The sequence below is a fragment of the Macadamia integrifolia genome, chromosome 1 (assembly GCF_013358625.1).
Source record: "Macadamia integrifolia cultivar HAES 741 chromosome 1, SCU_Mint_v3, whole genome shotgun sequence".
NCBI classification, from domain to species: Eukaryota; Viridiplantae; Streptophyta; class Magnoliopsida; order Proteales; family Proteaceae; genus Macadamia; species Macadamia integrifolia.
Genome location: NC_056557.1, coordinates 3,420,688 through 3,433,360, shown reverse-complemented (window position 1 = coordinate 3,433,360; position 12,673 = coordinate 3,420,688). Strand labels below are relative to the sequence as shown.

Sequence of the window (12,673 nt, the reverse complement as noted above, 5' to 3'; positions counted from 1 at the left end):
CAAAAAAAAAAAAAAAAATCCCTTTTCTTTCTTTCTTTCTCTCTTTAGATTTTCTTTCCTTCCTCTCTGTAGAATTTTTCTCTTTTCTGAACTTTTTTTGAAAATTTTAACTATGGGGATTACAATTTATAGTAAGCCTAAGGGGTTTTTTGGTCAATAAGGAGACAAAATGATGAAATTCAGCCTCCATTTTTTGCCAAATTTGACCCTGAATTAAGAACCCTAAGTTTGGCCAATTATTAGGCAAACTTGGGATGGTGAAATCTGGAGATCTGACCTTCTGATAGTCATGATTTGTATATTTATCTGGAATTTTTTTCAAGTACTATTTAATTAGGCAACGATTAGACATAAATTCTGGCTGAAAAACAATCAAAATTGTGCTCAAAGAGGTGACTCGTAAAATAGTAATTTACATAGCGGTGGTCAAATGGCATCGTCTTCACATCAAAGTTGGGATTCAGCTTAAAATGACAAAACACACTTATCTTAGGATTTATGGTCAGTTTTGAAAAAGCTAAGGCACCAAGTTACCTTTGGGACAAAACGGTCATTTTTCATCATCTTTGAGAGCAGTATCCTACACAATTCATCATAATCTTGAGGGTCCCGTAGGGTAACAAAATTCAGTGTCTACATTGACCTCAGTCCATCTTTTGTTTTATATCTATTTACTAGTCTTCTTTTTTGCCAAACCAATCCTCCCTCCTCACCAACCCAAACATGATTTGTAGATTCGGATTGATATCGGCCTTAACCGATTCCAAATCTAGCCAATACGATGTCTAATTACTTTGCCCAGCAATATAAATTAGAATTGGATATTTGATCTCTGAAACTGAAACAAGGTAAGACACAATCTATCTTTGATTTCCATTCAAATATGTCATTTATTTGGGACCAACATATAATGGAGCATGCTTGGAAGTGTAATGAGGATCTTGCACAATATTTTAAATACCATGAGAAGTTTCAATTAGTAGAATTTGTCACCCACTAAATTATGACTTTGAGTCTATTTGGGCTTCCTTTTTATATCAGCCTCCTTTTCTATCACTGGACGTATCCTTATCTGAGTTGTTGGCTGAAGAAACTTGGAAGTATACTTATCAATCTTTAGATTATGGTTTTAGAGCACGGTATCGGAATGAGTATCAATTATTTTTAAAATTATTACGGTATCAAAATAGATGGGTATTGGATCATTTATATCGAATAGAAATACCCCTAGTGTTTTTTTATTTTCTTTATTATTATTATTACTATTACACCCCTGATTCATATCATTTAATTGATACGATATCGACTAGGTATCAGAATTAAACACTTGCCAAACTGATATGGATTATCTGATACCAATACTTAAAACTGTGCTCTAGATATTGACATTGTTCTGATCGGTCTATGTAAGGAAACAAATGAACAAGCTAACAAATATTACAGAATATATACAACTATCTGTTACATAGATTCATGCTCTATTTAGTTCATTACCTCATTTATTTGTTGTGAACACTCTCATAATCTTGACTTAATTAATCTAATCCTTGATAGCACTTTTCCATCATGTTCCATCAATAATCCCTCAAACCAATGTATTATATAGGGAGAAGCGAAAAAAGGAAATATGGTTTGTTAGATCCTGCATCAAGCTCCTTTATTTTGATAATCATGTCTTTTTTTTTTTTCATTGTGCAGCTTGATCAAGTTGGGCACCAGCTCAGGGCTCCATCATTAATTGGTAGGGATTTTAGCAAGATTAGATTATAGACAGAATTTATTCTATTTGGTTTTTGGAAAAAAAAAAAAAAAAAATTTGTCCACGACTGATGCACAAAACCCTTCATCTTGAATTTTACTGTGCACAAAACCCTTCATCTTGAATTTTTTTTATTGTTTAATTATTATTAATTCACCTTTGTTTAACTTGGTTTAAAAAGGGTTTTGTAAGGACTCTTACCCTTTTTGTATTCTTAATAAATTTCTCTTCTAAAAAAAAAAAAAAAAAAAAAAACCTTAATGATTCAGTCAACTACAACACTAAACTGCTAATTAGTCAAACCAGACGCTTTGATTTTGTCCTTGAGCGGTCCAACCAATGGATCATGCTGATCCCTATTTTTAGGTTTACGTGCATGAGTGCATCAGTGTTTATTGGCTCACCTATTGATACTATATATGAGCGCACTAGGCCATCCATTAAACCTTATTGCCATTTTTTTTTACCATCAACTTCAATGTCTATTTTGCAAATCATATCTAATCTTGGTTTATCAGCAAACACAAAAAGTAAAGATTACCTACAAAAATTAATGAATAAAAAATGGTATCTTAATTCCAACACGTGATAAAATCCTAAGTCAACAACTTAAGAAATAAAATATAATCTAGGGAGTAGGGACATGCCTAACAATTACAACTATTGACTTATAGAGTTTTGAAAATGATTGATAAGTTGGAAACTTTTTTTTTATAATTATTTTTTTAATTCTCTTTCGATCATGTGGGTCCCATAAATCGCTTCATGTATCATCATTGGTGTGGGGTGGTAGATTCCACTCCCACCCCCATCCCCATCCTCAAACCAAAACCAAAATCAAAATCAAAACCAAAACCAAAACTCTCTCCTATACCAATCGAGATTCATGCATGAGAGAGTTCCTATATATCATCATGAGACAAAAATTAAAATTTGATTCCTCATCCTAATGGATCAAGGATAGAGATGTAAATGGATAATCGAAATTTGAATTTCAATTCGCATTCGTATTCATTTAGGGGTATTCATATTCGATTAAAGGGTATTTGGAATAAAATCTGAATAATCCAATCCGATTAAATAATCAATTAATGATTTTGAGGGTTTTTGAAGTTTAAACAGGTTCTAGAGAATGAGGAAAATAATTAAACAACTTAAAAAGATGGATTAAGAGCAAAAATTATATTCATTAGGGGGAGAAGTGTCCGGATTAAACAAGTCAGAGAGTAAACGGATAGTTGAAAATTTGAATTTGATCCATATTCGTATTCGTTTCGGGGTATCCAAATCCGGTCAGAAAATTTTCGAACCCAAACACATCCAATTTGAATTCAATCCATATCCAATCTATTTACATCCATAATCAAAGAAGATTCATTATTTCATAAACTAATTAAAGTAAAATGGTTTATGTCGGGAAGCGTGGCCCCTTGTACTCATACACATGGGGGTAAAATGACCACCCCACCTCATATGAAATAAAAAAAATAATGCACATGTTTATGCTTTCTCGCATTCTTCCATTGCCTCCCAAGAAATTGCAAGAGTCACGCTTTCCCACAGAAAACACTTCTCCATTAATTAAACTGTAAAGAATTTACTAGTAACTAAATAAAATGTAAAAGAAGATATATTAATTAAGCATAAGTGCTTTACCAATTAATACTATAATTATTCTTATATATATATTATTCCACTTCTTCTCCATCAGTTGCCATCATCACATACCCACAATGAAAGATACACACCAACACAAATAACTAGAGGGATTACATTATTATTGATACACACATAATTTAGTTATTAATCTGTAAATATCCCTCATTAATGATTTAAAGCATGATTTACAGGTAAATAACTGTTCAAAAGGGATAATCATAATTCTTTGATATGTGATTTACAGTAGTAATTAACACAAACTGTGTAGCGTATGACAGATGATGAGCTTATTTGTGCTGTAGGGATTTTAGTGAATCCACATGTGATTTTCCACTTGGACCCTTCATCCTCATCAATAGTCTGTACTCATCATATGTCATGGTTTTATAAAGAGGTGGACAATCTAGTGTCACCAGTTCCTTCAATGGTTCCATCGGCATATCACTCTTTGGGTTATAGAAGAAAGCAAGTGAGGAACGATCTTTAGCTGAATTCACAATCACCCTATGCTCAATACTCTTGTATATTGCATTGCTCAACACCTGATCATAAAATTTGAACTAAATCATCAACAAAAGCATGCATGTAAGAGCCGCAAAAATATTTTTATATATCAAGTGTCAGATTAATTAAGAGGGCGGACCTCAGCATAATGGTAAGCTAAGGCTGCTCAGACCCGTAATGACAAAAATGTTGTACATTATAGTTGGATGCTGAAGGGTCTTTTCTTAGACTGAGTTTTTCTTTATCCATAAAGAAAGAATCTCTTAATCCACATGATCTGATCCGGACCCATGTTCAATTATTCAGTTCTGAATCCTCTCCTCACGTGGGGACCTTCCCACATGGGTGGCTCTCATGTGGAGAGCCACCCATTGGAGATCCGATCTCCACCTCCTTACTGACTCATGGTCAAAGAAGGAAAATGTCTAGAATCGAGAGTCCATATGATATATGTCCAATGTTGCTCTATTAAAAACTATATTTGATTAAACCTATAAACTGAAATAAACCCGTTTTTAAAGACCATCTCTTGATTGTAATCCGTTATTATTAATAAATTATTAAAAATAATAATAATAAAAAATAAAAATAAAAATAAAACCATCCCCTGAAAAGTTTGAATGCTAGTTTTGGTTTCTCATGTGACGTCCTTTACGGTAGACCTTATTAGATGGGAAAATATCAAATATGGCAACTTGGGAATCGTCTGTACGAAGAAACATAACGCTGGACCAAACGTGCGTAATTAATTTTGTAGGCCACTGTAATGAACAACTGTGAAATGAGGTCAGGATCACCTCTCTCTCTCTCTCTAATGGTTAATAACTATGTTTATTATATGTGCCATTCTCTCTTTATAGCAGCAGTTGATAAGAGAGAGTGAAGGAGAAAAAGAACCGTTATATGCAGTTGCCTAATGGAATCCTAGCCAATCATTTTATGGTTCGGATAACTTAGAGAGAGAGAGAGAGAGAGAGAGAGAGAGAGAGAGAGATACCTGAATCTGATCACCGATGTTGACGACTAAGGCACCGGGAGCGACTTTTACGGTGACCCAAGAGTCTCCACGGCGGACCTGAAGTCCGGCGACGTGATCATCAGGGAGGAGAATGGTCATACCACCAGGATCAGAGTGAGGAGAAAGCCCAAGTGTAAGGTCTGGTTGTGGACACTTTGGATAGAAGTTGGCCCTCAGGCAAGCACCAATATCATCTCCTCCAAATGCCTTAGGTAGACGATCCTCTCCTAAACCCAAGTTAATAGAGAAGAGCTTCATCAAAGTTCCACACAGCTTCACCAATTGCCCACAGTACTCCTCTATTGTCTCCCTATATATGATTGATAAGAGAGAAAACAATTTAGTTCTAAGTATCTCACGAATCGATACGACGCGAGACTGAATGGTTTTAGGTAACTCAAAGTTAAGAATATTGCCAGCTCATGCAAAACAACAGAAACAAAGAGTGATTTAGGAGACCCTAATTTTTAATTAAAAAAGTAATTAAAATTAAACCTACCTGATGGGAGTTGGGAGGTTAGGCCACTTGTTAGGGTCTTTAACAGAGTAGGGTAGGTATTGGAGAAAGAAATAGTCACTCCAGTCAAGAATGGCTCCCTTCTCAACCCCAAGTCTACTACCATAGCCTTCATAGGTTAATGGTGTATTGGCATAGACTTGTTTTTCTTCTACTGGGAGAGAGAAGAACTGGCGCCATAGTTGGAGGGTTCGATCCATCAGCTCCACACTCAGACCATGGTTCACCACCTGTAGGAAGCCCCACTCTCGACAAGCTTCAGAAATTTGATTCATGATGGGTGAGTTATGATCGATAACACCACCGCTGGTGGCGGCGCTGAGTAGGTCGGCGATATCTATTAAGGGGATGTTGGGTGGTTCTGTATCAACTTGTTGGGGGTGTGAAGGTATTGAAGGTCGCTGGGACGGCGGCTTGATGTAGCGGTGGGGGATTGAGGATAGACCACTTTCCGACAAGGATTGGACTCGGACTATGGGTTCGGGCCAACCATGTTGGAGGCAACTCATGATTGTAAGAAATATTGAGTTGATGCAAAAACGTAAGGCAGGGTTGGTTTAAATTTATAGAGTTGGGGGGATAAAGAAAGCACCGCCTGGACAGGGGTGTGGTGTGCGTAAGCTAAGCTAGTGGAGCCTTATGGGTTGGTTGGTTTAGAGAGAGAGAACGTGTTATTTGTGGGGGTTTTTTTTTTTCTTTATGTTTGTATATAGGAAACTATAGGGCCGACATGCCATTATATTATACATACACAGGTACTACTAGCTGCATTTTAGAGGGATGATATGACTTACTATTTCTATATGCACATCCCTTCCCCCCTTCCCCTCCCCACCCCCCCCCACCCACTCCCCTCTCCCCTCTCTCTGTCTCTCTCTAAATTGGAACCAAAACTGACGATTTAAAATTGAACAAATCAAATAAAAATAATCTTATTTGATATTGGTTTTAAAAATTGAAAGGGAGAGTGTTCTTGTCCAGGAGTGTAGCCTACACTTTGGGAAACACCCAATGAGTGCCTTCAAAATAGAATCATTTTTGAGAATAGAGAGGTCATTTCAAGGGAGGGAGGGAGGGAGGGAGAGAGAGAGAGAGAGAGAGAGTACACGGACAAGGATCATGTCCCCAAATTGGAATTTTATTTCGTTTGATTCTAAGCTAAAATCATCTGTTTGAAGTTGATACACCCGAATCAGTCACCCTGTGAAACAAGGACACGTGACATCCGAGGGAAGGACACGCGTCGCCCAACCGGAAGAGGCTGTGAGGGTTCAAACTACGTGTGGAGAGGATACCCGGAGAGGGAAGATCCCCCTTCCGAAGGGGAGTAAGACGTGTCCGAGTAGGACTCGGGTAAGGGGAAAACGCGTTCGGGTGGGACTCCCTAAACCCTAAACCCTAAACCGTATAAGAGGGAACCCAAAAGGAGAGAATGAGGTCAGTCGTCACACACACACCATTACTCTTGGAAAAAATTGTTCTGCCAGTCTCTAACTTGGGCGTCAGAGGACTAATCCCGGAACACCTCTAGGCCTCTGCCTTCTGTGTTTGTGTAGGATTGGTGCTTAGCCTCGTACATAATTTTGGCAGTAATAGATTGGCGCCGTCCGTGGGAAACGACAGAGTAATGGTGGAGAAGACCTACAATCGTAAGAAAACAAGAGCAGCACCGAGGTTAAATATGGACGAGGGGGAACCTTCAGGAGGGTTCTCCCCCTCGACGAAAATCGATGAAGAACGGGGAAACAATGATCGGGGAAGGTTCCGCGAGGGACCAGCGCTTGGCCAGATATTGAGTGCGCGGAGATAGTAATCCTCCACCCCCTCCTAGGGTGCAGGAATATGTGACGAGGGAACAGTTCGATGCCCTTCAGGAGAAGAATGACCGAATGGCCGAGATAATGAAGGAGGTCTCCAAAGCCGTCTCTCATAAGATCGACGGAGCACCGCAAGGCTCCTATGTCCAGCCAGAGCGAGCTCAAGACGGGGATCAGAGTAGTTCAAGATCTATAAGGTCCGATCGGAATCCTCGAAATCGAGCAATGAGGGAAAGCCCCACACCCAAAGAAAGGACCAGGCGGGCCACCGGGGCCAGGCATGAGGAACCGCACCAAGGAAATGGACAGGGACATGGGGACTAGGGGTTGAAGCAGATCTTAGACCTGAAAGATGAGATCCGGAAGGTAGTAGAAAACCAGACAGGAACTCGTGAGCCAGACCTCACTAATGACACGGCTCTAGCTAATGAGGTCATGAGGGACCTGCTCTCGGTCGGTTTTTGTCTACCCAAATATGACACCTAAGATGGGTTTGGGGACCCCGTCGATCATCTGGAAGGCTTTAAGGTTGCGATGCAGTTCCACCGAATCTCAAAAAACATCATGTGTCGTGCCTTGCCTTTAACATTCAGAGGAGCGGCAAGGTTATGGTACAACAGCCTACTGACGAAATTGATTCACAGCTTCAGCGATTTGAGTTACTTCTTTGTGAAGGGATTCTCCAGCAGCCAACACCTTCAGAATACCACATTGAATCTGACCAATGTCAAACAACATGAAGGAGAGTCACTGCGAAGCTACATGAAGCGCTTCCAGCAGGAGAAGATTACGGTCAGAGGTTTGGACCTGAAAGAAGAGTTCACGGCCCTGTTGGGAGGCGTCAAAGATAAAGAGCTAAAATGTCTTTGGCAAAGCATACACCGAAGCTAAGGGCTTGGTGTGATAAGTATATTCAGATGGAAGAAACCCTTCAAGCTGACGAGGAAGCTGAGGCGAAGATGGGGAGGAAAAGGACCTCAAGGGACGATGACAAACCTTCCGAGGGCAAGGGACGAAAGGCTGAATGTGATCGGGCACCCAGTCCGTCAAAGAAGTTCGAGAAATATGCGCCGCTAAATCAGAGACAGATGGATGTGCTAATGCAGATAAAAGAGACCCCAGATACCAAAGTCATGAAGTGACCAGGGAAGATGGGACGACATCCCGAGAGACGTAATATGGACAAGTATTGCCACTTCCACAGAGATCACGGCTATGACACCGAAGATTGTTGGCACCTGAAGGGAGAGATAGAAGGGATGATCTGAAGGGGATATCTAGGTAGATTCATAGACCGCAAAAAGGAGGATGCCCAAGATGGCAATGACCGTAGGGACAACCACCAAAGAGACAGTAGAGGCTGCCGTGAAAGAAGGGGGGCAGCCCATAGAGACAATCAGGAACGGCAAAGGGACCAGACACCCAAGGAAGCTGACCATCGCCCCTATGATGATCATAAAAGCCCAACTAGGGTTATAGCAACTATCAGTGGAGGCCTAACCGCTGGAGAAAGTTCTATCTCGGCCAGGAAAGCAAAAGCCTATGCGAGAAGTGTGCATGTGGCCGAATGGTCAATTAAGAAGGCAAAGACGGGGACAATTATCTCATTCTCAGATGACGACCTGAAAGGGGTGCAGACGCCACATAACGATGCCCTGGTAATCACCATGACCGTAGCCGATTACAAAGTAAAAAGGATCTTGGTGGATAACGGCATCTCAGCTGATATCCTATTCCTTGAAGCTTTCTAGATGATGGGCCTAGACAAAGGAAAGCTGAAGAAGGTTGAACACCCATTGCAAGGGTTCTTGGGCGCCCCGATCAAAGTAAAAGAGTCAGTTGAGTTGTCAGTAAAGGTCGGCACCAGAGACCACCAAGTAACAGTTATGATCAACTTCCTGGTAGTAAACATCACTTCAGCGTATAACGCCATACTAAGGAGAGTTGGCTTAAACCTGCTAAAGGCTGTCGTCTCCACACCACACCTCAAAATGAAGTTCCCAACTTAGAATGGGGTCGGTGAATATCGAGACGATCAGGAGGCATCCCGGAAGTGCTACACCACCACCTTATGGGGAAAGGGAAAAGCGGGCAAGGTGCTCCTGATAAAAGATCTACGCGATGATACAAATTATCAGAGGGGAGAACCGGTTAAGGAACTGATACAAGTCAAAGCCGAAGAAGGAGATAGTACTCGCCAATTCTAAGTTGGGGCTATAATGCCAAGGCAACAACGAGAAAAACTCATCTCATTCCTTCGAGAAAATTCTGATGTCTTCGCCTGGTCGGCCTCGGACATGCTTGGGATAGACCGAGAGGTAATAGAGCATCGTCTGAGTATCGACTCGACCAAAAAACTGGTGCAGGAGAAGAAGAGGACCTTCGCCCCTGAGAGGCAGCAGAAGATAGATGAGGAGATAAAGAAGTTTCTAGAAGCAAGGTTCATCCACAAAATCCAATACCCCGAATGGTTATCCAACGTGGTTATGGTCCCAAAGGAAAACGGGAAGTGGAGGATTTGCATTGACTTCACGGATTTAAATAAGGTCTGCCCGAAGGACAGCTACCCCTACTGAAGATAGACCTTCTCATCGACGCCACTTCGGGACATGAGGTGCTGAGCTTCATGGACACATACTCGGGGTACAATTAGATCAAGATGTGTGAGGCCGATGTCCTAAAGACATCCTTTGTGACTGAGGGAGGACTCTATTGCTACAAAGTAATGCTCTTTGGACTAAAAAATACGGGGGCCACTTATCAAATATTAGTGAACAAGATCTTCAAGGGGATGATTGGAAAGACCATGGAGGTGTATGTGGATGACATGCTAGTGAAAAGCCTGAAAGCATAGCACTATATCCGAGACCTAGAAAAGGCATTCCAAGTATTAAGGCAATACGCCATGAAGTTGAATCCAACAAAGTGTGCGTTCGGAGTAGCATCAAAAAGTTCCTCGACTTTATAGTTTCAGAGAGGGGAATCGAAGCTAACCCGATGAAAATATAGGCCATTCGAGATGAGGTCACCGTAGAATGTGAAACAAGTCTAGGAGCTCACAGGCAGAGTCGCCACCCTAGGAAGGTTCATGTCTCGATCAGCTGATAAGTGCCTTCCATTCTTCAAAACCTTGAAGGGATCGAAAAAGTTCGAGTGGACAGAGGAATGCGAAAAGTCATTCGAACTATTGAAAGTGTACTTAGCGACGCCCCCACTACTGACAAAGCAAACACGGGGGATACTATGCAGTTATACCTAGCTGTATCGACAGTGGTAGTAAGTGCGGTACTGATAAAGGAAGAAGGAAGACAACAACGACCAATATATTACGTTAGTCGAACCCTTTTGGACGTAGAAACAAGATACAGAAAGATGAAGAAAGTGACATATGCCCTGGTGATAGCGGCAAAAAAGTTGAGACCCTACTTTTAGTCACACACGGTGTGTGTGCTCACAGACCAACCCTTGAAGAAGATACTACAGAGGCCGGATATGTCTGGCCGCTTAGTAAACTGGGCCATAGAATTGAGAGAATTCAACATCCAGTATAAACCAAGAACCGCAATAAAAGCATAGGCCCTAGCAGACTTCATAGCCGAGACAACGCTCCCAGATGAACCACAGGAGTTTGTCGAGGCTCGGACAGAAAGGACTTAGACATTGTATGTGGATGGTACATCCAATAGCGCGGGAAGCGGTGTAGGGATCATACTTGTTAGCCCCAAAGGATTCAAGATCGAGTATGCAATACGGTACGACTTCGATGCCTCCAATAATGAAGCTAAGTACGAAGCACTAATAGCCAGAACAAATCTGGTACAGGCTTTGATGGTACAGGAGTTAGTGGTGCACAGTGACTTACAACTTGTGGTGCGACAGGTGAATGAGGACTATGAAGCCAAGGAACTAAGGATGGCTGAGTACTTGAAGACTGTGCGAGAGAAGGTAACGACCTTCAAGGAATTCGAGGTAAGGCAGGTCCCGCAGGCAGAGAATGCCAGCGTAGATGTGCTGTCACAATTGGCCACCTCTGACTTCACCGACCTTGGACGATCGGTGTATTTTGAAGTATTACCCTAACCAAGCATCAAGAAACCCGGGGAGGTATTACCCGTTGACGAGAACGACCCTAGCTGGATGGATGCCATAATCGAATACCTGAAGGAATGAGTACTCCCCAAGGACAAGGACGAGGCAAGAATGGTATGAATGCGGTCAGCACGCTTCCTATTAAAGAACGAGATGCTGTACGAAATAGGGTTCACCACACTGTACCTCAAGTGCCTGAACCTTACCAATGTTGAGTACGCACTCCGAGAAGTACATGAAGGGATATGTGGCCAACACCTGGGAGCCCGGGCCTTGGCCCATAAAGTGCTGAGGCAGGGCCTATTCTGGTTGACTATGAGGAAGGATGCGGAGTTGTTCGTCAGGAAGTGCATTAAGTGTCAGATGTTCGCTCCTGTCCCTCGGCAGCACTCTACCGAGCTTTCCTCCCTATCAAGCCCGATATCATTTGCCATGTGGGGAATGGACATCCTGGGCCCGTTCCCTCTGGCCACGAGGCAAAAAAAATTTTTTGTGGTGGTGGTAGACTACTTCACGAAGTCGGTAGAAGCTGAAGCATTGGCTACGATATCCGAAAAGAATGTAAGGGACTTCTTCGAGAGGGTGGTAGTCTATCAATTCGGAATCCCCCGAGTGGTAGTAGCGGACAATGGAACTCAATTCACCAACCCAACTTTTAGCTTGTTTTGTGATGCCCTCAGCATTGACCATAGGAAAACGTCCGTCAGTTACCCATCGACCAATGGACTGACAGAGGTAACCAATCGTACCCTGCTCCAAGGAATAAAGAAGAGATTGGATGATGCCAAAGGGTTATGGGCAGAAGAGTTACACAACATCCTCTGGGCTTATGACTGAGAGATCAGCCACCAGAGAAACACCCTTCATTTTAGCCTACGGCACCGAAGTTGTACTCCCAGTGGAGGTAAGAGTCATAACCCATCAGATTCAGTATTATAATGAAGAAGAAAACGACAAAGGACTTCGAGCTAATTTAGACCTCTTGACTGAAGTCAGAGATGCCTCGCAAGAAAGGATCACCGCCTACCAACAAAAGGTTGCGAGGCATTACAACTCTAAGGTCCAAAGGAACGAGTTCATAATGGGTGACCTCGTTCTCAGAAGGGTGGAGATATCAGACCTGAGGCACCAAGGAAAGCTAGCTCCAAATTGGGAAGGCCCTTACAGAGTCTCAAGGATAATACGACCAGGGTCCTATCACCTGGAGACTATGGGGGGAGAAAAGGTACCCCGATCATGGACCTCGAAGAACTTGAGGAAATTCTACCAGTAGTGAAGTAGCAAGCACATTTACATTTACATTTTGTAAT

The 12,673-nt window shown here is 41.9% G+C and overlaps 1 protein-coding gene across 1 annotated transcript; it reads right to left on the bottom strand.

Moving 5' to 3' along the window:
- Positions 1 to 3,410: 3,410 nt before the first annotated feature.
- LOC122076952 (jasmonate-induced oxygenase 1-like) lies at positions 3,411 to 6,009 on the bottom strand. Its single transcript, XM_042642628.1, has 3 exons — positions 5,440 to 6,009; positions 4,920 to 5,250; positions 3,411 to 3,960 (listed from the first exon to the last, which is right to left on the bottom strand). The coding sequence occupies exons 1-3, from the start codon at positions 5,964 to 5,966 to the stop codon at positions 3,706 to 3,708; spliced, it is 1,113 nt and encodes a 370-aa protein (XP_042498562.1). The 5' UTR covers positions 5,967 to 6,009; the 3' UTR covers positions 3,411 to 3,705.
- Between the last annotated feature and the right edge of the window lie 6,664 nt (positions 6,010 to 12,673).